Source organism: Pavona decussata, unplaced genomic scaffold (genome assembly GCF_977016875.1).
Source record: "Pavona decussata unplaced genomic scaffold, jaPavDecu1.1 SCAFFOLD_133, whole genome shotgun sequence".
NCBI lineage: Eukaryota > Metazoa > Cnidaria > Anthozoa > Scleractinia > Agariciidae > Pavona > Pavona decussata.
Window position 1 is genome coordinate 1,665,830 of NW_028145546.1, and position 26,671 is coordinate 1,692,500.

At 38.5% G+C, this 26,671-nt stretch overlaps 6 protein-coding genes across 6 annotated transcripts; 4 read left to right on the plus strand and 2 right to left on the minus strand.

The window, feature by feature from the left end:
• Positions 1-573: 573 nt before the first annotated feature.
• Positions 574-3,122, minus strand: LOC146468136 (DET1 homolog). The gene is made up of 2 exons (XM_085124963.1): positions 1,575-3,122; positions 574-913 (listed from the first exon to the last, which is right to left on the minus strand). Exons 1-2 carry the CDS (start codon positions 2,999-3,001, stop codon positions 709-711), a joined length of 1,632 nt encoding a protein of 543 aa, XP_084981089.1. The 5' UTR covers positions 3,002-3,122; the 3' UTR covers positions 574-708.
• On the plus strand, positions 3,086-5,556 carry LOC146468137 (dolichyl-diphosphooligosaccharide--protein glycosyltransferase subunit KCP2-like). The gene is made up of 5 exons (XM_085124967.1): positions 3,086-3,200; positions 3,285-3,439; positions 4,439-4,502; positions 4,756-4,822; positions 5,358-5,556. The coding sequence occupies exons 1-5, from the start codon at positions 3,197-3,199 to the stop codon at positions 5,470-5,472; spliced, it is 405 nt and encodes a 134-aa protein (XP_084981093.1). The 5' UTR covers positions 3,086-3,196; the 3' UTR covers positions 5,473-5,556.
• On the minus strand, positions 5,450-14,409 carry LOC146468138 (cation channel sperm-associated protein 2-like). The gene is made up of 14 exons (XM_085124962.1): positions 14,077-14,409; positions 13,814-13,978; positions 13,639-13,707; positions 13,283-13,455; positions 12,683-12,790; positions 11,032-11,088; positions 10,700-10,824; positions 10,073-10,245; positions 9,144-9,279; positions 8,038-8,292; positions 7,316-7,422; positions 6,835-6,919; positions 6,446-6,513; positions 5,450-5,902 (listed from the first exon to the last, which is right to left on the minus strand). Exons 1-14 carry the CDS (start codon positions 14,216-14,218, stop codon positions 5,871-5,873), a joined length of 1,695 nt encoding a protein of 564 aa, XP_084981088.1. The 5' UTR covers positions 14,219-14,409; the 3' UTR covers positions 5,450-5,870.
• Positions 14,410-15,748: 1,339 nt separating this feature from the next.
• LOC146468139 (uncharacterized) lies at positions 15,749-17,348 on the plus strand. The gene has a single exon (XM_085124842.1). It carries the CDS (start codon positions 15,794-15,796, stop codon positions 16,751-16,753), a length of 960 nt encoding a protein of 319 aa, XP_084980968.1. The 5' UTR covers positions 15,749-15,793; the 3' UTR covers positions 16,754-17,348.
• Positions 17,349-18,786: 1,438 nt separating this feature from the next.
• Positions 18,787-21,741, plus strand: LOC146468140 (E3 ubiquitin-protein ligase MARCHF3-like). Its single transcript, XM_085124843.1, has 3 exons — positions 18,787-19,160; positions 20,517-20,750; positions 21,020-21,741. The coding sequence occupies exons 1-3, from the start codon at positions 19,071-19,073 to the stop codon at positions 21,368-21,370; spliced, it is 675 nt and encodes a 224-aa protein (XP_084980969.1). The 5' UTR covers positions 18,787-19,070; the 3' UTR covers positions 21,371-21,741.
• Positions 21,742-22,621: 880 nt separating this feature from the next.
• LOC146468141 (uncharacterized) lies at positions 22,622-25,184 on the plus strand. The gene is made up of 8 exons (XM_085124876.1): positions 22,622-22,733; positions 22,816-22,854; positions 23,069-23,135; positions 23,528-23,583; positions 23,675-23,734; positions 23,904-23,990; positions 24,286-24,357; positions 24,729-25,184. Exons 1-8 carry the CDS (start codon positions 22,653-22,655, stop codon positions 24,807-24,809), a joined length of 543 nt encoding a protein of 180 aa, XP_084981002.1. The 5' UTR covers positions 22,622-22,652; the 3' UTR covers positions 24,810-25,184.
• The last annotated feature ends 1,487 nt before the right edge of the window (positions 25,185-26,671 follow it).

The following is a 26,671-nucleotide window of genomic DNA, read 5'->3' on the forward strand; positions in this document are numbered from 1 at the left end:
ATCTGCATCAATTTCAAATTCATTCAGATATCGTTAGTATGAAAACTGCAATCCAGGGATGAAAGTATTTGGAATAAACGTTTTTTAAAAGTCAATTTAGAGGCTGCTGTTCATTTACAGTGTGAATTCATAAAGCTCTTAACCTTTTTCAACTTTGATGTGTCAAAAAGACATTTTCATAGCTATCCAACGAATAAGAGCTCAAACTGCAGAAAATTTAAACAAAAAGACTGGCAGGAGATGACTACTTTTTCCAGATAATTGAGGGGCTTGGGACACAAATGGCCTTTGAATTTGGGTTGTTGCCTGGTTGTTCAAACTCGGAAAATAACAGGCCAAAGTTTCTTGAATGACTTGTGGCAGGCCAATTATGCCAAAATGAAAGGTAATTTGAACAAAACAGAAAAAACTTTAAGTGTTTACTTGTTTTCTTCAAATTACCCTCATTTTTGGCATGTGTGATACAACAGTTCATTCGAGGAACTTTAGCCCATTTTTCAATTCCCCTGAAATTTGGTTGCATTTTGGTTCAAAAACCTAATCAACCTAAAATTAGACACAGACTCTTAATACATCCAGCTCCTGTAATATTTGCCTTCAGTTTCTCTTCCAAAGTTAAATGAAAGTGTTCAAGGTCTTCAGATTCACATTTTAATGTACATGGTCACAGTAATGTAGCAAGGTCCAGGCATATCTGGTTCTTTATAATCAGGTGTGTTCTAAACCACTAGTCAAGTGCCTGATGTGGAAGTTTACCACATACTCTGCATTGGTCTTTTGTACTGAGATAGCAAATGGGTAAAGTGGGTGGAAAGTGAAGGCCACAAGTCTCTTTCCTGTAGGTGGGATTGGGCGACCCAGGAATCCTGCATGGATTTTAAACTTGAGAAGCCCTGAATCTCTTGAGTAGAACCTGTGGAAGAAAGAAAAGACGAGAGAGTTTGTCATGTCCAGAAATCAGAGCAAAAAGACTAACGATTAGTTAATTCTGCAGCATACTGTAAATGGGATAACAACACAATTAATATCCCTGTAATGGACATCTCTTGGACAGAAAAGCTCTGTATGGACATGTAGTCAGTGCTTACGACCGGTTAGTCTTTTGTCTCCATATGAAGACAGTTCTTTATGACTGACAGCCTTTATGACTGACAGCCAAAAGCTCTGTATGGACATGTAGTCAGTGCTTACGACCGGTTAGTCTTTTGTCTCCATATGAAGACAGTTCTTCATGACTGACAGCCAATTTCTGAGGAATACCTCTAAAAATTAATCCCAGTCATTCTAGTATTTCAACCCTTTACTTTGCCTCTCTTACATGCAAAGGCAATGTGCTCTGGACTTAGGATAAAACCGGTTTTAAAAATTCAACCAAAAAGTCCTTCAAAGGCACCTTACACTAGACTCAAACAGTCTCTTTTTCTAGAGAATCTGCGGGGAAGAATGCAAGATGTTCAAGGAGTGAGTCGCCCCAGAATATTGTGCTCGCTCAGTTTTTTTGCGTTTTTCCCCGCAGATTCTCAAGCAAAAGAGAGACTGCTCACACTCTATTGTTACAGTTTTTACTTTATTACCTTATTGGGTGATCTCCACAAGCCTTGGGCCTCTCCATCACTGACACCCACTTGTCATCATATTTAAACAGTGACAAATCCAAGTATGGACTGCTGCTGTATGACTGCGAGCTGATCGGCAGCTGAGCAAGAAGTCGTTTGACAGCTTCTGTGTAGCCTCCATACTTGGCATTGACAATTGTGTGTTTAAAACGTCTTTGAATTTGTCGAGCAAAAATATTGCTAGAAGCTGAACATGTGAACTGAGCTGGGGAATGTAACATGGCATTTCGAAATGAGTCACAGAATTGTTCAAAAAGTTCCAGCAACTTCTCTGATGTGTTTTCAAAGACAGCCAGGACTTTTGTTGTTTCCATATCATACACAATGAAAAAAGATGGCTGGGAGTTTGGATCTGGTACTCTCAGTGTTACGACGTCTTCACTTGCATACTTTATCAGCAGAATCCTTCCATCAAATAGCTGCATCTTCCACATTCGCAGAGCCCTGAACAGTTCCACATGTTGATAAAACCTTCCCATGGCTAAGGGAGTGCCTTCGTTATGTGCACATCTCCACAAATGTGCCAGAATACGGTGCTTGAGTCCATTCAGACATGTCTCCATATAAGGTCTTATTGGCTGTCCATTGGCATCAACATTCCCCACACTTGCCAACACATACTCATCATCCTCATAACAAAAGCGGCCAATAGAGCGGACATCAATAAACCTTCCATCAGCTGTCACCTGAAAAATGTGTATGACTTGCTGCTGAACTGACAAGATAGCTAACAGATCTCTGTACAGATATAGCCCCTGGTTGTGCGACAAAAATATTTTGTCACACTTAAACACTCTGGAGTCGGACAGCATTCCCGTTTTCATGTCAACAATATGGATCGTGTAATCCTCAAGGGGTGATCTCGGATTAGGGGACACCGATTCATTGTTGCTATAAATGTCAAAGAAGAAAGGATGTGGTTCCTCAGGAACATAGGATGCTGAACCAACAATAACATACCGCCCATCGTCAGTAAACAAGCTGCACTCTCTGTTCAGATGTTCTCCATTCTGGGCAACGGTTACCACAGAACTAAGACGGAAAAAACTTGAGAACAGCTTGCTTCTTATCACTGTATCTGACGGTTCAGTGGCTAACAAGGTTTCCGCAGCTGCCGGGCCTTGAAACTCGTACACTTCAACAGAGCTCTGATCTAAAGAGAAAGCAACGAAGTAACGACCATCTGGTGAAAACTTTCGCAGATAACAAGGTGGTGTTTCTACGTTTACAATGGTGAAATTTGGAAAGATGTTTTGGGTGAAAGCTCTCGCCTGGTGCCAGTGAGTTCCAGGTTTAGGAAAGCGAGTTTCTCTCTGCCGCAGCCTCCACACTAAATTCTGGTTCGGTATTCGTCTTGGTTTAAAATGCAACGGCAACTCTGACATCTTTTTTGTGAGCTATATACATTAAGTGGTGCAAGCTCGCAGGTAAAATATCGTCAAAAGTTTGGTTATGAGATGTGCGGTATGTCCGCCATTTTTCCTTAACTCATCCGGGACTTTGATTAACTTTTGCCCGTGAAGGACTGGGGCAAACAGCTGAGTTGTCTTCTTTCTTTTGGTGATTTTTTTCCTTTCAACATGGGTAAGGTTTTGGCTGTGTTTTTGCTCCTTTATATGTTAAATATCGGTCTGATGTTGAACTGTTTTTTTTTCATGTGGATGACAGCTCTTCCATCGTACACCTCGTTCCTATTTGCGTCCACATTGACGGTGCTTACGTTCGCTGGAATGCAAATGTTCAAAACCAACTTGGCGTCCAGTGAATGGATGACTATCTTAGGAGGTTTTGTTGGATCACAGCTTTTTGTCTTTCTTCTAACTGTATCCTTTGCTAAAAACTTAAAAATTAGTTATAGAATTCTTACTCTTAGCACATATACCTTTTTCTTTTCGTTCGTTTAAAGCCCATGCAAGCTTTGGCTTGCAAGACAAAGACCTTTGGTTTTACGACTTTTGGACTTGCTCGATCTGTGACCGATTGTTCATTCATTATGGGAGGTGGGTTGGTGTATGGGGACAGTACTTTTCTATTAAACTCCTACCTCTCACAATACGTTTTGATGAAAACAAAACCCTTTTTTTGCAGTGTAGAACTTCAAAATCAGTATCCCCCCCCCCCCTTCGTTGTGACACGCTCACCCCCCCCCCCCCCCATTTTGTAATCTAACTACAACTACCCTTGTTTTGAACATGTTTATCAACCTGAAGGTTCTTTCAGTGGCGTCATTCTCATTCCACTGGAATGTAAAAAAATAAACCTAGATTCCGTAGCTGGTGAAAATATAAATGGATGAGCCAAACTCACCTGGTGGCAACAGTTAACTGTTTTTTTTTTGTGCTGTTGTTGCCTCAAAATAGTGCCTGCCAGCTTATCGTAGTTGACAACTATTTCTGTAAACTCAAGTAACATGTCATGCAAGTACACACCAAACCTACAGACCACCAAGGCACTTTGGGGATAACATGTTACTGACAATCAGGCAAAAATTAGACCAATTTTTTGTGTGTGGCAAATAAACTAAATAAATAAATAAATAAATAAATGATACATCAAGCAAAACAAAACTTCTGTCACTGAACTTTTGGAAATCACAATAGAAAAATTTAACTATCTTCCAGTTAAATTTTGTATAAAATATACCAGTCTTTCAAATGATTTTGAAATTTGTACCCCCTCCCCTCCCCTCCACAAAAAAACCCTGGGACATAATAATCAATTCAGTCCCTCAGCGAGCATCATAAAATGCTTTTTGTTTTCTTACTTTATGTTAAAAGACCATATGAGTAACCTGTATTTCCTTGACTGGAACCTCACATCAGGCAGTAGGAAATTTAGAAACCTCCATGTTTGGACGGAATTTCCAAACAAAGTTGTTTCCTGAAGGTGAGTATTTTGAAATGTTTTGCTAATTTTAACAAAGGTACATACAACTTGAACACTGAACATTATATGTTCAGGTCAGTCCAATTTTTTCTGCTTCCCCTTGTTTCAACTGGGGCACGAGGCTTTAATTCTGCCGATAACCTCTTGGGGGGTTGGATATGGGGGTTAACAGGAACGCTGATAGTTAGAACACAATTTCATTTTATGTTAAATACCAAGAATTCTATTTGTTTTTTGTTTTGTTCTCTTCCAGTTATCCTTTGTTTGGTAGTAGCCATGTTTGCCTCAGGTTTAGTCCACAGAGTGTGTGTAACGACCTGGTGAGTAATCTAGATTGATGCATGTGGACTTACACAGTACCCAATCTAGTTTTTTTTTGTTTGTTTTGTTTATTTTCACTTTTTCATGATCTGTCCCCAGCTGGCCTTGTAGCTCAGTCAGTTAGAGTGCTAGTAAATCTAATCCAGAGGGTATGACTTTAAACCTCTCAGAGGCCAAAGGTTTATGTTTGATTCTCAATATCTGAATTTCCCTCTAGAACTTTATGTTCAAGTGCATTTTAAAGAGTTTCACCCTTGACAGCTCTCATTAACATTGACATAATTTTTTAAGGTTTGGCTAGCAACTTGAAATACAGCCCACCCAAAATGTTTCATAGTTGTAGACAGCCTAAGAGGAATAGTAAGCAAGGGCCTGAAGTCCCCTTCCTACTTGGAATAACCAAGTGTGAAGTAAGCAGCTGTAGTAAATAAAACTGCTGGCACATTTGAATCAGTATAAGGAATGAAAAGATTGCAATCAATTTGATTTTGTTCATCCACTTAACCACATTTTAATTCTCATTTCTTTTGACAGTTTCTTGTTCTCGATGGTTGCCATTTATTACATTAACAAGATCGCTGCCAGTGTACATGCTCCAACTACAAACCCCACACCACAGGTGCCACTAAAGACAAAGAAGAATCGCTAAAATGCCCTTTATTACTCATCATTGTTATTAATATTAAGTAATTGACATGTAGCTTTGAGCTTAATAAAGCTTGATAAAGTTGAATTTTGTTTCTCAAGTTTAATTTGGTCAGTTTACTTTGTGATCTGTTTAAAATACAACTTTTTTTCTCTTCTAAAAATGCTTTATTGAACTAGTTCTGTAAGTGACACTTTAACAACACTTTTCTTCAAAGTAAACTTATTTCTCTGCAAGTTCAAACTGATCAAATGAACTTTAGAATGCTCAAATTGTGTAAAAGGTACGAAGAGTGAGAACAAAAAATCTTGTTATGGGCAAGCAGAGGCTCCTTCAAGTTTGCAAAATTTTCCAGCACAATAGGGATTGGCAACAACATCTTTCAGCCCAGAGGGTTGTAATCAAGTATCATGAAGCCTGAGGAGTGCTTGAGCTGTGGAAAGAAGAAACAACAATATCAACCCAACTAGAATATTGGCAAACCAAAATCATCTGGTGGTTTGTGTTGTGCTATGGCATGCAGCTGCAGTGAAGACAGCCTGCTACTTGGAGACAACAGCTAAGGCCAACATTTTTATAACCCCTTACTTTACTTGTCGATCCAGCTTCTCCAAGATTTAATAAGAGTCCTAGCATTTGATAGGGAAAGTTTCTTTGTTAGGTTCTTTTGGAGAGCACAGTATATACCCATTTTACTCATTTAGGCAGGGAAGTAAAGTTTAACATAGAACTAACAACTAATTTTTCCTTCTTCATCATTATTAATTTTGGAATTTCCTCATACACCATGAATACATTTCCGAGCAGTGCTAGCCTTTCCTCCCTAAATGGGCTCATGCTCTGCAATACTGCAGGGACAATATAGAATCTTCCCCCTCTCCAGCTCCATCAAATAAGGGCCCTGCAAAGTAGTTATAAAATTATTATTTAAGGAAAATCACTACTCCTTGCAGTGATGAGAGAGTAGATGACTTACCAGCCAAGCGCAGCAGCTGCTGCCTTTCAGCAAGATTCTCCTGCCAGGCTTCCATCAACTGAAAATACCTGTTAAATGAATTAAAACAGATTAAAATTTTTTTCCTGTGATTACTTAGTGCTGTCTTGCTTAATTCTTGTTCAATTATTGTGCAGTTTATTGCTTCTGTCTTTGCTCCTTAGAGTACATATACATTGATGTTTTTGTGGCTTGAGTTTTTCCAAACGTTGCTTACAAAATATTATCAATAGAACCACCAAATAACATGAAATACAGACACCTGCAATACGAATTTGCAGGCTTTCTTGGTTTTCAAACCTAAAAGTAACTGAATACTTGGCATTTATATTGGTATAAGCTAGTAACAAGATAGTACAAAGATGACCTACCTAAACAGTGTGTCTCTAGGCCACAGTGTTTCCACTGGGTGGTTCTTCAGATGAACAAGATTTGCTTGAACAGTTGTGATCCATTCTAAAGGGAAAATTATTGATTTGAAATAACACGTTTTGTCAAATTAATAAAATACAAGTCATTGATAATTTTCAGCAGTGACACTGCCGTGTCGGTTATGACAAAAATCCAATCATAAGTTCTTTATGTGAGCTAGCACAAGTCACATTTTCATTGAACCATGCTCTCTGCAAGAGTGCAGCTATCTTGAAACTCTGAACTGTGACAACATTTTTTCATGTTAAACCAAGGTACTGGAGTGATGTTTGGTGATGTTTTTTTTTTCAAGGCAATCAATTTTTATTCCCTTGGTAATGACTGGTTCCAAACAAAAATACAGTCACCTTTTTATTTATTTTTTTATTTATATGTGTTATCGCCTATGGCCTGCATCAAGAAGGACTATAGATCACTAACCATTTGTTAAATCCTTTGCTTTGTCATGTGCAAATTCTCCTTGTGTTTCTGGTTTTTGTTGCTGTTCAGTGGCTGAACCTCGTGCTGTACTTTGACGTCGTGTTTCCCTAAAAACACGTATACAACAAATAGTTATAATTACAGTCAACCCAGGTCACGCGTGAACGATATTTTTGAAATTTGAACGGAGTTTTGAAATTTACATGTCAGTTTTGAAAATCGCCAACGAGATTTCAGAGTTCCCGTATAAAATTTCCCTGGCTTATTGACGGTATAAAGCTATGAATTTTTCTTTACATTGCAAAATTGAATATTTCAAGAATAACAATTGTTTCCCAAGTATTTTGAATCTTTTTTTTCAGTTAATGCGTCTTTTTCGGAACGATTTCCAGAGAAATGTCCAACATTCCATTCACATGTCAGACATTACAAAGACAAATTTGAATGTTCATTTCATTCTTGGGAATACTGTTCACGCGTGACCTGGATTGACTGTAAAACATAGCAGATGTTAATTTACTGATGATAGAGAAGCTTCTTTATCCTCTATGCTAATTTACAGTAGTCACACCACTGTTAAATTATAGGTTACGTCTTTTCAACTGCTTACTGCTAATTACCGCAGTAGTAAGTCAGTGTGACGTTAACTGGTTGCACAAAGTTGGATATTAATCTTTATTATCTGCATAGAAACCATCTTCAATGCACTTAAGTTTAGGTACCTGAGTTTAGCTAGTTTATCTCCCAGAGCAGCAAGAGGATCTGTATCTTTAACATCTGGTGCCTGTTTGTCTTCTGACTCTGATGTTCCCTTGTCTTTTCTTTCTTCTTGCGATGTTGCAACAGCACGATCGTCACTCTTCTCCAGATCATCATTCTCTTCCTCTTCATCATCCTCTGCTAATGCTGTCATTGCAGGTATACGTTTGCTTTCTCTGCGGTCTTGGAACAATTGAGCACCAACACTGCTGCTTCGTCTGTTAATGACAAAGCAAAACCACCAATACTATATAGCATACTAGCTTGTTTGTGCAGAGCTATACCTACAGTGTCGAACAGTGTTAGAAATTTCTTGTCAACACTGCACAATCATTCATGTGTACTTCAGATTGCCCTCATTTTTAGAATTTGGCCATGATGGTTCTTTTGAGAAACCTAACCCCATCTTCCACAAAGTTTGGTTGTGTTTTTCATTAAGATCAAAATCAACCTAACATTCTACTTATTGTCCCTTGATGTAACCCAGCCCTTCTTTTTATTCGTGATAATAGACTGGCTTTTATCCTTCTAAGGGGCTGTTTACATGGAGGGAGGAAGATCCTAAGCACTAGGAAGCTCCAGGGAGGCGGATGATCCTAGCACTATATGTTTTCCATATTTCTGTTTACATGCAAAAAGTTGTACTTGCCCTTAAGTGATAGGATCTTTCAAGCTGAGAGATAGGAAGATCCTAGCACTAGGAAGATAATAGCACCATGTAAACTACCTTCGCTAGGAATATCCTAATACTTTAGGGACAAGGAAAACAAACATGGTGGCAGCCGGGCATACAGCTGCTTAAGGCCAACAATTTCATCTTGCTTTCTTTCTCCACTTTTTAACAACCCTGACCAAACTTTCTGCATGAAAACCAAACAAAAAGTTGTTTCACTTAGCAGGATTTTCCTAGCTAGGATCTTCCTCCCTCCATGTGAACAGCCCAAACAAACCAGCAGTATTGGACAAGGGTGATGATGTCACACTCATAAGTTTAATCACTTTTATTTAAATCGACTCACACTTTTGTGAGATCAGTTAAGTTTAATTAACAGCTAGTGATTGGTCATACCTTGTCCTGGCATGCAACCTGTCCTGTCGTTCCAGCTCCTCTGCCAAGTGAGCCCTCATCTGCTCTGCCTCCAGGGCCTCAGTCTGCTCTTTTACTTGTTGGTTAAAATCATTGCGGATGCTCTGGAAGTTCATCACTGAAGTGAACACGTGAAAATAAGTTAACAGCTGTAGCAGATTCAGAAATCTGTATACAGTGGGCCCACCCAGCAGAGGGGATTTTTTTTTTACATGTAGAATTATTTTGGCTATCTGGGCCTAATTGTCTTGAACAAGAAGGTGAAGGCTTGGATCCTGTACCTCTCCCCTTAGCCTCCCATGTAGTTGTTGTTAGGGGAGTCATATTACTCCCCTGGGGGACTACCTGATACATTTTGTCATCACAAGCTACCACATATACATAGAACCAAAAAAAGATCTTGATAACAACAACAACAAACAAAGACCTCTGTTTACAAACAAGTTTCAAGTTTCTTGGGTCATGTAAAAATAATTAAATGTTAGAAGATGGTAGAGAATACTTAAAATACATTGAAAACACATTGAAATGCTTTACACACAGATAAAAGTTTAAAATACTTCATTAAATTATTGTTTGGAGCATTTAAATCAACAAAAGTTTAGCTCTTTATAATGGTCTTCCAAAAGGACTAGCTCAGGTGCAGATAATTTCCTTGTTTAACCGGCCACCATTTTATTTCTTTTCTGTCTTATTTCATCTTTCTGTTCTGAAGCTCAAAATATGTTTTCCCAGCTGACTGACAATATTCCAACAATATAATTGGTAATTGTGTTAATTTTCATTACCTGTGTGCTCCCCTTGTATCCTAGCTGATATTATAACAACCAGTAAGAACTTAGATATTGTTCAACAGTTGGTGCAAATGAAAGAAAATAATAGCCATGATCTGTTCTACAAACCACACTCACCCATTATACCAGCAAAGATGTTTCTGAAGATGAATGCCCCAATGCAGATCCACAAGATGATATAGACCTTTACTGTGAAGGAATCGACCACTTTGATGAGATCCCTGAGGATGTCGTACCAGTGATCCAGAGTAAAAAGTTGGAACAGGGTCACTAGAGCATTACCAAGGGTGCTGCAACATTATAAATCATGAAACTATATTAATTAACCCTTAACGTCCATTAACACGCATTGCATTGACAATATAATGAAGGCTTGGGCAATATTGTCTGCAATCCACACAAATTATTGATCAAACATTTATTTATCCAGCAAGAGAATGCAGGGATAACTAAAAAGAAAAAAAATCTATTGCAGTGTGACCATGTTTTTCATGAAATATGTCATATATGTACAGAATTGACAACTGACAACAATTTAGTCCATGTAATAATGGTGGTTTACGAAGCTGTTCAGAGGAGTACCTCTGATTGGTTGAAATGATTATGAAATCAGAGCTCTAGTTTATTACTTACAGCTTTACTAGAGATGTAAAAATCCTGAGTCCCATTAACCATATCACAAATTTGAAAATTATATAATAAAATTGAGATAATAAAAACATTCTGACCAACAGATTTTCAAACCTGAAGCTCTGCTTGTACTTGAGGTCAGTTCTTTCAGACTTGGAGTATGAAGCAAACATGACAGTTCCAGCCACAGCAAAAATATACATGAATGTCATCAGCAAAATGAGGATAAATGCCATTGACTAGAAGGAAGAGAATGTTATTTCCAGTAAAAAAGAAGTAGAAGAAGAAGGCAGTAAGTTTTAAACTCTGATATCTAGAAGAAATATCACCCATGCCCTGAGTTTTCCCTCTCTCACACATGCTAAGTTGAACATGTAAGGAATATCTTACTGACATGTAATTAGCAGTAGATGAATGCAACAGAACTTGATGTTAGTTTTCAGTACCTTGAATGCTTTGAGAATTGTCAAAACAATGATCCTTAACTGAGCAAATCTTGAGACCTGAAATAATAAATTAATAATGAATTACTTTTTATCAATAAATAAGGAAAATACCATCGCGCAGAATGCCTATTGTTCTTGGGACATTTACTTACTGCACGGCACAAATTATAGATCTGTAATATTAGCGGTGAAGCGTAAACTGAATCACTGTCATTGGTCCAAATTTACGCGCGCACTGCTCCGCAGGGAATACCGTTTAGCTCATCAACTTGTCGGAGCGGAGCTAAAAGACAAAGGCCTGATGAACTTATGCTCTCTCTATTGTTTTCTAATATCGCACGTTCTCACTGTGGCTGAATAAGTGCTTTAAACTAGTATTAGGACTTTCAGTAGTCTGACAGATCGAGTGGGTTTTCCAAGACCGATTGATCAGCTTCACACTAGTTTTGCATAGGGCAACCCTCACCTTCCGCTAAACCACGACAAAAAAATAATCATTCGAACCTACGATAACTTGAATGCGGTCTGGACAAGCGAAAATCTTGAGTTACTTATTATTGAAAAAAGTTAGCGCGCGCGTGCCTTCGTATACCATTCTCTTTGTTGTTAAAAAAAGAGAAGCTTCAACTAGAACATTCTGCTAAGAAACGTTAAAACGGCTACAAGCTATTGATGGTACCAGTGTTACAGAACAACACGCTCCCGAGCAAATTGCGCTAATCGGTAGCCGAGAGACAGAATACTTGATTGTAGAATTGCAAGAACTTTGCTGGGTTGCCCACAAACTTCTCTCCATCTCCAAACTGCTTCGCCGTTTAGTTCGAAGTAAAACATAGAGGTGTTTTCGTTTACAAAAGGAGGTACAATATTGATTAACAGCGGGTAGATCGGGTTTTCGAAGTAGCTCTGAAAAGAGCTCCGGATCGCTTACGTTTTCGCTTTCCTGGTTCATTGCGCGACAGGTTTTCGAATGAACCAGCTGTTCCAACAAGAACACTTTTAAAGTTCGCGGTAATTGGAATATTTTACAGTCAAGCGGTTTTCTTGAATAGGCTATTGTTAGTTTTGACAACCATTGTTATGCAGACCTGTGTTTATGACAATAGCTCTTCGACCCAAGACGCGTCATTTTCAAACGCAACTCCAACAGCTAGTTTTCAAACTCAAAAGGCGAATGGTTCCTGTTGACCTATTTTCAAAGTTGAAACGGGTTTTGTTTCAGAAAAGACCCATCTTTCATTTGCCGTGCGTGAAAATTTGAAAGGCCGTTTGGATTGTCAGAAAATCGCTTCTGAAAACGACCCCCATACAGAAAATGGCCCATTTTTGTCCATTTTTAAACGTAAAAAGCGAATCCTTACACCTTCTATATCCATTTACTCTTCGACTTAAATTGAAGACACAACCTTCTTCTTCAAAAAGCCGCGCGTGAAAGTTAAAGTTCTAACTCCAGGAAATCCGAAAAGTAAGTTTTATCAACCCTAGTGGGCTAATTTGGGCCCTTTCTTCTCTTATTCAGGCCATTTCACGGCACACACGCATTCGAATTTGCCGCTTCACCGGTTATGAATAATTAATGATGTCCAGGCATTCTGCGCGATGCTTTTAATTGTTGATTATAGGATGACAGAAATAATCCCAAAGTACTCACCATTTTCAGTGATCTTAATATCCTGAATACTCGCAAGTTCTCAGCAATGACAGCCACTTCTGCTGTGTTTTTGCCTGATGACAACTCTATCAACTCTGGAACAAATGACTGAAATAAAAAACAGAGAGATAGGAGAGCACAAAGTATAGTCTTAATAGCTCTTGACTGACTGACTGACTGACTGACTGACTGACTGACTGACTGACTGGCTGGCTGACTGACTGCTGTCTGGTTGACTGGCTGACTGGCTGGCTGGCTGACTGCTGTCTGGCTGACTGCTGGCTGGTTAGCTGGCTGACTGCTGTCTGGCTGACTGGCTGGCTGGCTGGCTGATGGCTGGCTGGTTGGCTGGCTGACTGCTGTCTGGCTGACTGACTGACTGACTGACTGACTGACTGATGGCTGACTAACTGACTGACTGACTGACTGACTGACTGCTGGCTGGCTGGCAGGTGACCTGACAGACCAACCAACTGACCGACTGTCTGACTGACCATATAATTTGATGACTAGTTCAGACTGACTTTCTTATTAGTTTTCTGAAACACTGACTGACTGACAAGCCAACTGACTGCCTTCTTACAGGTTGGTAGTACCTACCATTAGGGTGACAATAAAGTCAAAGATGTTCCAGCCATTGTTCCAAAATGTCCAAAATCCATCAATCCACTTGAGGACTATCTCAAGCACAAATATAGTTAGTGTGCAGTAATCAAATATTTGCAGACAGAGTTTCAAGCCATTCAGTGAGGGTTCATTGACTTTAGAGATTTCTGCAACATGAAAAACAATGTTCAGACTAAATGTATATTTGTGAAAACAAATCCGTGTAAAATCAAGCCCAAAGTTAAGTGAGATGCTATCAGTCATGATGTATCGTACATATTTTTCTAGACATGTATGAAAACAGTATAAAAATGACACTGTTACTATAAACCATGCGTATGTCGGCTCACCTGCCTGGACTCCCAAAACAATAGAATTTGTGATTATCAAGATCATCATGAAGTTCTGCATCTTTGGATCTGGTAACAAAATGAAAAAAAAAAAAGAGCAGACGATTCTCACAGACTTTCCACACGAGAGTTATGAAAGCACTGATATTTTCAGAACTGAAAGTGATCGCTATACCTTCAATAACAGTATGAGCCCATGGCCCGAGTGGAATAGTGTTTTTGTTCTTGATCCTGTTCAAACGGCGGTCTGTAAATCGTTGTTCATCCTTCTTGGAGTACATTTGGAACTTGATAAGTCCCTGTGGCGACTCTCTCAGAAGTTGCTTCATAACATTATCATCTGCAACGAAGAATTAAGCTTATGATCCAAAAATACTATTTTCACGTGTCAAGGTTTCTCATGAGCCTGTAGTTTCTTTTCATGCGCACTTATCATACCTGTTACTTCGTTGGAGTAGTACTTTGGTGGCTCAGCACCGTCTCTATTGGCGATCATGTCGATGAGCTGAAAATCCTCGATCAGTTTTGATCTGAAGATCTCAGCTCGCGATGAAAGCTCTTCGGGGGGCTCGTCATTCATCTTTTCTTCGCTACGATATCACTGCTTTGTGATGGCTAAATTCAGCAACGCCGATATTATAAAAAAAAAGATTGCAAGAAAAGTGTTGTATTTCGATTAAGAAAGAAGTATAAATTTTCGAGCACTTACAGTCTTCTTAGAGAAGAATAGTCAACAAGTACACTCAATATGGCGGATATTTGCTGACGTGTACCTCTCCTTCTGGCTTCGTGTAGCCGTACCCACCCCCCCCCCCCCCCCTAGAAAAAAAACCCTTTTTTCTTCGGGGGGTGGGTACGGCTACACGTAAACTACCTTGAGGGAGTAGAGAGGAGGGAGAGGGAGAACCCTCGGAACGAGGTTGCTGACTGAGAACTCTGGGAATAGTTTCCGCTCTCGCTCCCGATAACTCGTCGCTTCGACCGTCGCTTCAGTCACGATCCATTATGGCACTGGACTGCAACAGACCACATATAAAACTGCAAGGCTTTTGCTTACAAATTAAACTTTTAAGGAGTCCTCGAGGCCAACATGTGAAGTGTTAGGTGTTGCTGCGCCCAGAGCATTTCCTTGGGCGCCCCAGGCTACCGGTCCCTTGTTATGTGCCTGTTCTAGACTGCCCCCATCCACGTAAGCATCAAAGGCCCAACCAGGAAACTACGGAAAATTTATTTTACGTTCAGAACTGTTGCACACAATAATTGAGATTGTACAACTGTAAATGGTTTGAACCCAGGAGTCATGTCATAAGACATAGTACGTAAATTATGATCATCTGGGTGAGTATAGTCCTCAGAAGGTCTGTTTGAGATGACATTATTGACTGACGTTGCGACAACCTGAGCTGAAGTCATCTTCAGAGTCAAGGAAATTGTGAAACGTCAGTAGATGGTATAAATGTCTATGGTTGTTGACCTGATTGGTCAGCGAAGTCGAGATGTTACTGGTCCAATACTTATTGGATACTCACTGGATATTTTTATTTATTATTATTATTATTATTATTATTATTATTATTATTATTATTATTATTTTTATTATTATTATTATTATTATTATTATTTTATTAATTACTGTACCTATTCTCACTCTCGAATCATTAGAACGCCACTCCAAGAAGCTTGTCAATATAACAAGAACGAGATGAAATACAACAATAAGCCATTCTTTTTACCCATTGTTTCGTTAATTTCTATTTTTGTTCAGTTGTATTGCGGCATATCAGTGATAGATGCTAAACAATGGTTGTTTATATATCGAGAAAGAGCCCCATTCTTGTTATTCGGCTCCTTTTGACAGAACGAAAAAAATAAACAAGTTTTCAACTTCTTTCAGAATGGTTGTTTGTTTATTCTATTATATTCCAGTGATCCTAAACATTCCTATTTTGATCCAGTCTAGAAGTGGCCGAAAAAAACCCGCGTCCTTATTGTTGTTTTAAAATTCAAAAGCTAATAAATTCAGTTCGCAACTTCGAACATCAAAGACAATTTGGTGATTTGACAAACAAGTGTTATTGCAATCCAACTACAAAATAGATAAATTATTCACATTAAAGTGTGATTGTGACTACGGGTCAGTTTATTCCGTGCAAAAATGTTACAGCGCTTCCACTCCGGACCAATCAACGATAAGAGTTCTCACAGATGGGAAAATATGTCACCATATCGAAATGTTGTGAATAATTTTGCACGTGCACATTACAAAGTATATAAGATTTATTCTGTGTGTGCGTTCTTTCTTATTGCAGAGCTCGCCGTTACTTTCAAATCATATTTACAGTATTTTATTTCGAGAATCAGAGTCAAGGTCATGGCCGAACAAAGTGCAGCCGTTCTTGCTAAAGCAAAGCCCAAGCATCCGAAGTACACTGAAATGGTTGAAGAAGCCATCAAGTTTTTTAACGAGAAAGGCGGTTCTTCTCGACAGGCCATTACAAAATACATCAAAGGAAAGCACCAGGTTGGTGAAAATGCTAACACTCAAATCAAACTCGCGCTCGTAAAAAGTGTCAGCAAAGGGCGTCTTGTTCAGACGAAAGGCGCTGGGGCTTCTGGATCATTCAAGATTTCCAAAGAGCTGAAAGAGGAACAGAAAAAGGAAGAGAAGAAAAGGCTTAAAAAGGAGAAGAAAGCTTTGAAAGAAGCCGCGAAAGAAAATATCTCGCCCGATAGCGACAACGATGGCGAAACAAGGAAAACGAAAGCAAAGAAACCCAAGAAAAAAGCGACAGAAGGAGCGGAGAAGAAGAAAACGAAGAATACAAAGGAGAAAAGCAGCGCTAGCAAAGCGGCGAAAAGTTCTAAAGACTCTGTAGCGAAGAAAAGCAAACCTACGAAGAAAAAATCAAAAGATGAACACGCGGACAGCACTGGAGAAGAAGGGAACGAAAAGAAATTGAAAAAATCGTCTGCAAAAGCAAAAAGCAACAAGAAGCCCTCTCCTGGAAAGAAAGCTAAAAGCGCGAAGAGCAAGGATGCTACAAAAGCTCCGAAACCGAAGAAAACTGCTGAGGTGAAACCAAAGAAGAAGAAAGCATTGGCCCCAAAGAACTGAAGTAAGAATTAACACGGAGATATTTGAACTTTGTAAATAGGTGTAAATAGTTTGTTTCCTTTTGTTAGTCCATTGATTCGTTGTTTTCGGATGCGAATGATGTCAAATGCCGCCTACATTTCATCGCCAATGGAGCATGCGTTTATGTTTCCAAGGCCTTTTAAACCACTCGTCTCTATTTTGATTTATTTTCAGTTTTTACATCTGTGCAAAGTTACATTTCGTTCTTTTAGATAGGAATATAATATCGCCTGTATTAATACCGTTTATTGTACTACTTTCACGTTTCAAGACAGTAATACAACACTTGTAATGAATAGACAGCATTTGAACAAACGTTTAATTAAACAGTTAAAGTTAGATTCGCGGCTTGCTTTCTTTTTGTTTTCTGCCCACCGAACTCCGCTGTAAAAGGCGACCGGTTGCATGGCTCAGTTGGTAGAGCACCGGGCTCCTGTGCGAGAGGTCGCGGGTTCAAACCCCGGCCGAACCAACACTCGAGGTCTTTAAAATTAATTGAGGAGAAAAGTGTTGCCTTTGTAATGACACCTGCAAATGGTTAGACTTTCTAGTCTTCTCGGATAAGGACGATAAATCGTAGGTCTCGTCTCACAAACCCTGTTCATGATCACCTTGTGGGACGTTTAAGAACCACACACTGTTCGCAAGAGTAGGGGACGTAGTTCCCGGTGTCGTGGTCTGGCCTTCTATCTTTCACACTCATGCTTGGGTTGAGTGAGTGGGTGGGTGGGTGGGTGGGTGGGTGAGGTCTAATATATGGACCGATGCTGACGTCCGATCTCACCCCATAGAAATGTAAAACGCCGTGAGACTTGGTGCTTTGCGCGGTATATAAGAATTTCATTCATTCATTCATTCATTCATTCATTCATTCATTCATTCATTCATTCATTCATTCATTCATTCATTCATTCATTCATTCATTCATTCATTCATTCATTCATTCATTCATTCATTCATTCATTCTTTCATTCATTCATTCATTCATTCATTCATTCATTCATTCATTCTTTCATTCTTTCATTCATTCTTTCATTCATTCATTCATTCATTCATTTATTCATCTTCATAAATTTACAATGAAAAATTATTATTATTATTATTATTATTATTATTATTATTATTATTATTATTATTATCGTCATCATCATCATCATCATCATCATCATCATCATCATCATCATCCCGCGCCACGCCAACAAAAGAGAAATCGGCTGACAGGTTATTGTAACGCGTATAAATTGGCCCGTGCGTTTGAACCTGCTAATCAGGGCGATAAACCAGTGCATGCATGTAAATGAGCCTTAAAACAAACAGTTTAACAAACAGTAAAACGCGCTCACAGAACATGCGCAAACAATTGAAACTCTTAACCATATGCGGCCCCAAACACCTTTATCCAGTTTTCTTATAAACGAGGATTTAGGCGTACAATGGAAATCCACTTATTGAAGAAATCCATTGAAAATTCACCTCATCTTTACAGAATTTTATAGGAGACATGCTAATTTTCAGCTCGATCCTAGTTATAAGCCAGCGCGTAAACAAACAAATAAGCATAGCATATATGCTCGCACCTGTCATCTGATGCAGCTGATTCATTCTGCAGTTTAAAAAAGGCAATATTAATGCTATTTTCATCCACATCATTTAGAGAGATTTATAATCTCGTTTACGACAAACGGCTAACCTGGAATTCGCGTTTTTGTTTTCTTGAAAAAATTAGTGTGTAGATGAGGATAGTGCAAAATAATTCTGGCCTTTCATGCTTATGAAAAACTACTCAGTTTTACTGAGAAACTAAAAAAAGCGAGCGGCAAATGAAGGATAAACATAGTCACATGGTCACAGTTTCTACCGTCTGCTGTTTTCTGTTAACGTAAGTCAAAATCTTTCTATTCTTTCTTTTTATCACCTTAGTGCCAAATAACGTCATAGTACAATTATTGCTTTACGCGCGCGACGGTGGAATATAATTAAAATGACCACCTTTCGAATCCATTTCGCTTTGCATCGCAAAGAGACAAGGCAATGAAGTAATTGCAAAGTGGAGTTCATATCCTTCCAATTGAAAGTTGCTTTAATCCTTAGCCATACTCCGAAAAAAAAAAGCTTAAGTTTTATTTCGTTGACAGCATGCTTTGTTGTGTTGCTGGTGGCGGAATTGGAACTAGAATGACGTCACAATCCTAACAGACAAGTCAGTGAATACGAAACAGAACAAGTTAGATGAAATAGACAGACTGCCGTGCATGAAGAACATCTGGGAAAGCGAAGCAATTAATTTTTATGTGTCATGGCAGAGAGCGAGCCAATTATTGAAAAGCAGCACATATTTGGAGTTGTGGAACAGAGAGTATCTCCAGTTGATACAGACCAATCAGGCGTAAGTATACAACCTTATCAGTGTTAACTCTGTATAATAATATAGTGACGATTTAATGACAGTTCTCTTCTCCGTCATTAGTCTGAAATAAATGTGCCACCACAAAACAAACTGCAAGAGATTAAAGTTATTGTTTAACTCCCACACATCTAATGCTAGAGTCTATTAGAGGTGATCAGCTGCAGATGAATCAGCTCCAGCTCCACCATTTCAGTGAAATAAAATTAACGTCGGCAAACTTTATTTGTATCCGTCTTTCCTGTCATCAACGTGTCTACTTTCTATGCTACCCGCCTCGATTAGCAATTTTCGCCATTTGGGCGTAGCAATAACTTTATTTCAATTTACACAGAAAAAAAAAGATGAAAGTTGTTTGAAAGCTGTATTTGTTGGGTCGTTCAAGATTGGAAATGAGAGCACATATGGACATACATATTTGAAGTGTTTTGACCGCCTCTACCGCACTTAATTAGTCTACACATGTAGCTGCATTTTATGCATGTATGCAGAGAGAACTGAATTTAACTGAATGTATAAAAAAAATAGCTAAAACGAGAATGATTATTCATAAGCTAAATATGCTACTGATTGCATATCCATGGCCTGTGATCCAAGATTCTGAAGCTCTGGGCGTTTTCCATTTGTCAGTCAAACCTGCCAGGCTCGAAAATGGAATGAACAATTTTGAAGCGCTGATATGCAATTTATATAGCACATTTTGCACGAAATATTCAAATGCGCTTTAAAAAACTGTGTGGGGGACTTTACCAGACTGCTTGTGGGTGCAAATTGTAACCCCCACCTTCCCCCCTCAACTGAGTCAAGTACCAACTGACAGATGCCCCCATTCCGGAAGCAAGGCCAGACCACAGACACCGGGGGCTACATCCCCTACTCCTTGCGGAGATTGTTGTGGGTTTTTTAACAACCCCAACAGGTGTATTGAGGAGACAAGACCAAAAGCTTATTGTCCCTGCCCAAAGACGCGATCATCTGAGCTGAGATAAAGTTCTTGAATTGCTTCAAAATGGTGCACGCTGCTCTCAGAATGTGCCATTTTGAAGAATTCGAAGAATCAGTCGTTCAAATTGGTACACTCCATTTATGGACCCACCGGTCTGTCTGGCCAGTTTTGACAAACGAAAAGCGCCATAAGATACAGTGTGTCTATGAAAAGTGTGTCGAGGAGCTTTTTTCTCCATTTTAGGTACAAGTGTTATACAACAAACTTGTTGATTGAAAGCTAAAAATTTTGCCCTCGTTTTTTCAAACTTTTCCTCCTGTTCCTGAAAGTTTCATCTAATTGCACTCCACTCTTATTAACTTTCTGTCGCACCATTTTATTTTGTCGTACAGAATTTTCATCTCGACATCGCATCTTACTCTTCGGATGATCTTTTGAACACGTGTCGTATATGCCGAGATGAAACAGTCCGTGAATCTTTAGTCAGTCCCTGTCATTGCTCAGGAACGTTGGGAAAGTGCCATGTGGAGTGTCTAGAGGAGTGGCTCTCCAAAGCTAATAAAAACTCTTGTGAAATATGTGGTCATAAATATCAAACTACAAGAATTCCACGATCTTTTAAAGAGGTATGTCTGACGCACCTACACGATACAGTTGCTGATTATTATTATTATTATTATTATTATTATTATTATTATTATTATTATTATTATTAATAATAATAGTTATGACTTGTGACGTAACTTAATACATGAATAAGCCACTCTTCAAAGGGGCTAAAATCATTAAAAACTGTGAAGGGCCCCTATAGTCCTTAAAGATGTCTATTGCCATGTGACTTTGCTTGTGGGGTAAGACTTATGAGGCCTCATTAACCATTCTTTGTTGCTTTTAGTGGCTCACTAAAGGCCAAAGTCGCCGTGAACGTCATTATCTCTGTGGAGACCTGGTGTGCTTTCTAATCCTAAGCCCATTGGTCATTGCGAGCTCATACCTGTGCGCTCAGGGAGCCTGGTACTACTTTGTTATCTCGGACACGTGGACTGGTGCGGGGCTGATTACACTTAGCTTTTTTCTTTGGTGTATATTCGGCTTTTGGCTAGTGGTAACGGTTAGATTCCATCAAAAATGTTGGCTGGACTGGAGGGACCGTAATCAACTAGTAAAACTAGTGAAAACTGAACGGTTTGAAGAAGGAGACTTCGAATGTCAAGGGAGCTTTGCTGGCATGGAAACAACAGTGTAACAACAGAACCCCAAACCGTTCACCCTAAAAATTAAACGTGTTAACCAATGGGACTGTGTCTTTATTAAACGTGGTTGAAAGTCAGTTGTATTGTGCCCGAAGTTGGTGACAGCTGATTCAGAGTATCTGCTCAGTTTCGAAAACTCCATTGAATTTACTTTAGTGCTTGAAATTAAGGCCTTCTTTTCTTCCCTGGTTTTCTTCTTTTTTTACTCCATTGGTTTTTAAGTTAAATTTGCATCAACCATGGCCGCCATAGTTCTTGGTAATAGTCATGAGTGTACATTGTACTCCTTTATAAATACAAAAATGTTTATATTATCCTGACTAAATTTGTAACGGTCAATAAAGTAGAAAGATTTTTAGAAGCATTCTGTGGCTCTCCTCCATTTCTGAGCGATTAGGAATCTTATGAAAAAACGATGGCAACGGCGACAAGAACGTCAAAAACAAAAACAAGGTTTCAATGACCAAAACAAAATGGCTCTGCAGCTGCGATAACATTAGTACATTTCTTTCATGTCCTCTGCAAGACAGCGACGTGAAAAGAGCAATGAAATTCAAAGTTTTCTGACGGAAAACGACGGTGAGGTTTTCTTTCTCTGTCTATCCTAGACAGCCATTGCTACTAATGATGTCCCTGGATATTTGTTCACATTGTACGAGTTCAACGGGTTGGAATAATTACAACCTAGATCAGATAAGGTGAATATAACGCACATTTTCTTTGGCGTTACAATCGAGCCAAAAAAGGCGTTTAAAGCGCGCTCAAAACGCACTCAAAACGCGGTTTTAAAGGTGGATTTCTACTTTCGCGTAAATTTTACGTGCGTACAGACGTAGATTTAGCTGGCTTTACGTAAGTAAATAAGATAAGAAGTAATATTTGAACCGCGTGCGTAAACGTTGTAAACGCGTTTAAAACGCGTTCAAACGCCTATTAAAAACCCCCTTTAAACGCGTCTTGGACGTGTTTGAAAGGCATATTTTACGCGTTTTACTGCGACTTTTGTGAAAACGTGCAATCTCGTTTCCAGAGCCCTCGTTACCCTTGTCCAGTAGAACGGTAAAACGCGTCTACGCGTTCAAAACGCGTTATAAACACGTTTAAAACACATTTAATACGCGTATTGAATGCATCTTAAACATGTTTAAAACAACTTCAAAACGCGTATTAAACACGTTCAAAACGCGTTTAAAACCCGTTTAAAACGCCTCTAACAACGCTACGCTATCACGCTCGTTACCAGTCCCCACTGCTTTGAAGTTACGGTAATCAAATATGGCTTCCAGACTGTTCAGTTCAGTGTTGCCACGCGCAAATGTTTTACCGATTTTTCGGAGAGGTGCTGTCGTTACTCAGGTAGGTAGCTAGCAAAACTCGTGAATTTTATTTTGAATTATTTGGACTGGGAAGTAAAGGTTGGCTATTTTACCAATCGCAGATCATAAACAATGGAATAAAGACCTCTGCTGCCTGCATGGTACGTCTCCTCTGTTATTGCGAAAATTTAATGACGTGGTTTGCAAAGATACGAAAGTATAAGCGTTCCTTGAATATTGTATTGAGGTATCGTCACAGAAACGCTAGATTTTGGAAAATTTTCTCGTGCATGCAAGCTGGCATGTTTCCCTCGCTGCAGGGAGCACATCCTAGGCCTGGGAATGAGCTCATCTTATTGCGTCTTGTATTTGCAGAATGACCAAGATAAACTGTGGAAGCTTGGGAAATTGAACCATGTTGCAATTGCTGTACCTGATTTGGGTAATTTTTTGGCAAGATTCCCGCACAGCCCCAGACATAAATTATACACTGAACTTCCACAAACTGCAAGTGTCAAATAAAGTTTGACTCAGAAAATGTATGCATAATTAATTAATAAAGGGGCTATGTGGAAATCTTGACAATTAATTATAATTAATGAATGGCCTTTCTAAATGTTATTGAATTTAGGTCAGAAATGATAAAAGTAAATTAATCATCTAAAACTAAATGAAAGCACTAAAATTTGATGGAAAAATTGTTCCACTTTCAGATTCCAATGAACATCCAATCCACTCTTTTACCATAGGCTATCTGATCGTAGGCCCAACTTGAATAATTGCACATCTTCACCTTGAAAATAACAGAGAGGTTTGATTTCATTTCCACTGCAGACAAGGCAAGTCAAATGTACAAGAATGTGTTAGGTGCAGATGTTAGTGATGTATTGGTAAGTTTTATAACTGCAAGTACATTAATTTTATTGTTCTGAATCTGCAAACTTTATATTGTTCATCATTTTTGTTTCTTTATCTCCTTAGGATCTCCCAGAGCATGGGGTTTCCACTGTTTTTGTTAACCTAGAGAACAGCAAACTTGAGGTACATTCGTCATATTTGGCTTATGTGATAATCTTTATTGTTACCGACTCATAAAAATGAAATCAATGTTTAGTCTTGCTGCATATGACATTTACGATTTGATTTCTTGGAGCAATTTATTATAAACTATTTATTTTAAATACTCTGTTTCTTTGTGTTCACCTCTCAGCTTTTGCACCCCTTGGGAGACAACAGTCCAATAGCTGGTTTTCTGAAAAAGAAGGCAGATGGAGGAATACATCACATCTGTATTGAGGTTAGATTTTAAGATAGTTTGAAAAATCTGAGATTGTACTGTACTTGAAAAACAGTTGTTACATTTACAATTAGGGTAATTTAGTCAGTTGAACTTTTTTACAATGCAACGCGCCTTTTACTCTTTATAATATGAGGGCTATTGTTACTACTAACAATAAAGATGTGAGCTGCTCTACTTTCCTTGTGTAGCCAAATTGCACAGAGTTTAATGACAGCCCTTATTTAGGTTTTAGATGGTGTTTATTCTTCAATATAAATGGATGTACTGATCTCTGTTCTATTATCCTGTACAGGTTGAAGACATAAATGCTGCTATGAAAGATTTAAAAGAACATAATATAAGAGCCTTGAGCACAGAACCTAAAGTAAGTATTATGATACTTATTTGTACAGCGTACACTTAGTTAGAGTTTATCATATGTATAAATTTTAATAAATAAATGCTTTTGAAATACACAGGCAAGTAAAAACTAACAATATAATGTTCCGACGTTTCTGCGACGTCATGACACCATTCTCAGGGCATTCCTTGAGAATGGTGTCATGACGTTGCCGAAACGTCGGAACATTATATTGTTAGTTTTTACTTGCCTGTGTATAAATTTTACTTACTAATGGCAACCCCCACTGCCCATCAGTAATTATTTATTTTTAATAATAAACAGGAATGGGAACAGGAACAGGCAACTGCTATTGGGTGAATTCACTCTATTGTTCGTCATTCTTTTCTTTGTAGATTGGGGCTCATGGCAAACCAGTGGTGTTCTTGCATCCAAAAGATTGTGGAGGGGTGTTGGTAGAAATGGAGGAAGCATAAATAGCAAAGTAACATATTATTTTTAAACCTCATCCAGTCCACTGGCAAATAGCAATTTTAAAACTGTTAGTGGTGTTAAAGGTTGATACCAAAAAGGCCTGTATGCTGAGTGAATTATATTTCTAAGGAGAAATCAAATTTCTGTCCTAAAGGAACTGATCTTAGCTTGTGAAACTTGCAGCACTCGTAAAATATGCAGCTAATTTGAATCTTGAAATTAAACTAGGATTTTACTTGACTTAGAAAGAATAAAATAAAGTCTTGCTCTTATAGTTAATACTAAATTATCTATACTAGGTAATCATGCTGTAGTTCAAGAAGTCATTGTAAGTTAACAACTCTTGAAGAGCAAGGAATAATTAAACAAGTTATAGTCTGTGATGAAAAGTGGGCTTTCTGACTTGTTTTGCCTCACTTTGACTCTTCTTCTCCGTGACATCTTAGGTGTTTACAATTTTCACAAACCACATGATGGAAATTTTTGATGTAAAATTTATGTGATTTATGTGTTAGTTCATCTCAGTGAAAGGTGGTTAACCTACAAAATGTACTTGCATCAACTGGGACCCCAAAAACTGCAGTCAAACTCTACCATTTCAACTGATAACCTGGAATTTCAGAAATATTCCAAACGGAATTATGCATTCCAATTTCTAACAAGGGGCCAGATTTATGAAGTCCTCTTTAGTTAAGATTAGCCTGTAAGCAAGCTCTCAGGGGGGGGGGGGGGGGTCCTTCTCCTCTCCCCTGCTCTCCCCAACCCCCAAGAGCTTGTTTGCAGGCTAAGTTAAGATATGCCCTATGTATTGTTTTTTGTCAAAAAGTAAACTGTTAGACTAACACCTGTTGTTAAGAAGCAATACTCAAGATGTATCTTATCTCAGGAGATCCTTGTGAATCTGGCTCCAGATTTTTAAAGCAGAATTTCTGGATTTTCCATGTAGTGTGAAGCACTCCTTGATTTTTGCTTACCTTCAGAATCGTGAAAGTGGACTGTTGGTTATTGTGATTCATTTTTAGCCATCTTTAATAGTCATATTTGACTTATGCAGGACACCCCACCACCCATACTACCCTAATGGCTTCCGGGCCAAGGGTCTCTGAGAACGTTTTAGTAACAAATCTCGAAATTTTAAAAAAAGGAAAATAAAATATATGATTTGAATTTTCATGTCAGGCTGCAAAGGGTTACTGAACCGTGACATTTAGGTTTCAATCTTAAATGCTTAAAAATATGGATACAGAGATTGTGTGCTAAAAAGAATGTTTAAACTATCTACTGTAGCCTTACTGTGCGTTTTGATAACATTTAAACTCTGAAATTCTAGATACAACCAACAGCTGTTGCATTTGTCACTGGTATTATTCGTTGCAGTCCTGTTAGAAAACAAAAATTCTTAGTTGAATGGGATCAAACGGTCTCATTTAGAGTTTTGGTGCACTTTTTTAACTTCCTGTATTTTTTGTGGTTAGTGGCTTACTTGTGTAATTATGATAATGTTTGAACGCAATGAAAAATGCCAATACTTGGTTGAGTTTTGAAGTTTCAGAGTGTCTGTGTTTTGAAAAGGTGTGGTAAGATATTTGTCAATAAAAATATTTATTTATGGCATTTGAGGACTCTGCATCATTTTATACCTGATAGAGTTCAATCCATGTAAATAGGCCATTTTTATGATGGCATAATTTTACTACAATTACCATGAGAATTCATTTTGTTTCCCTTTTCCAATTCAAATTTCGTAATCCCAGTGGACGGCAAAGAACAATTTATAGCTCTAATTAGTATGAGAAAACGAAAACCAGAAGGATTCTGGTAGTTGTAGTAAAATGACGCCATAGTGAAAATGTCCTATTTGGAC

Coding starts and splice junctions, on each gene's coding strand:
- LOC146468137 (XM_085124967.1), top strand. Junction 3,440..4,438: donor TTTTTGTCTTTCTTCTAACT/GTATCCTTTGCT, acceptor ACCTCACATCAG/GCAGTAGGAAATTTAGAAAC. Junction 4,823..5,357: donor AGAGTGTGTGTAACGACCTG/GTGAGTAATCTA, acceptor TTCTTTTGACAG/TTTCTTGTTCTCGATGGTTG.
- LOC146468140 (XM_085124843.1), top strand. CDS start 19,071: ATGGCAGAGAGCGAGCCAATTATTGAAAAGCAGCACATATTTGGAGTT. Junction 19,161..20,516: donor TTGATACAGACCAATCAGGC/GTAAGTATACAA, acceptor TTTGTCGTACAG/AATTTTCATCTCGACATCGC. Junction 20,751..21,019: donor TTCCACGATCTTTTAAAGAG/GTATGTCTGACG, acceptor TGTTGCTTTTAG/TGGCTCACTAAAGGCCAAAG.
- LOC146468139 (XM_085124842.1), top strand. CDS start 15,794: ATGTTACAGCGCTTCCACTCCGGACCAATCAACGATAAGAGTTCTCAC.
- LOC146468138 (XM_085124962.1), bottom strand. CDS start 14,218: ATGAATGACGAGCCCCCCGAAGAGCTTTCATCGCGAGCTGAGATCTTC. Junction 10,246..10,699: donor AAGTACAAGCAGAGCTTCAG/GTTTGAAAATCT, acceptor ATAATGTTGCAG/CACCCTTGGTAATGCTCTAG. Junction 7,423..8,037: donor GATAAACTAGCTAAACTCAG/GTACCTAAACTT, acceptor ACGTGTTTTTAG/GGAAACACGACGTCAAAGTA.
- LOC146468141 (XM_085124876.1), top strand. CDS start 22,653: ATGGCTTCCAGACTGTTCAGTTCAGTGTTGCCACGCGCAAATGTTTTA. Junction 23,735..23,903: donor TAGAGAACAGCAAACTTGAG/GTACATTCGTCA, acceptor TTCACCTCTCAG/CTTTTGCACCCCTTGGGAGA. Junction 23,991..24,285: donor TACATCACATCTGTATTGAG/GTTAGATTTTAA, acceptor TATCCTGTACAG/GTTGAAGACATAAATGCTGC.
- LOC146468136 (XM_085124963.1), bottom strand. CDS start 3,001: ATGTCAGAGTTGCCGTTGCATTTTAAACCAAGACGAATACCGAACCAG. Junction 914..1,574: donor TGTGGAGATCACCCAATAAG/GTAATAAAGTAA, acceptor TTTCTTCCACAG/GTTCTACTCAAGAGATTCAG.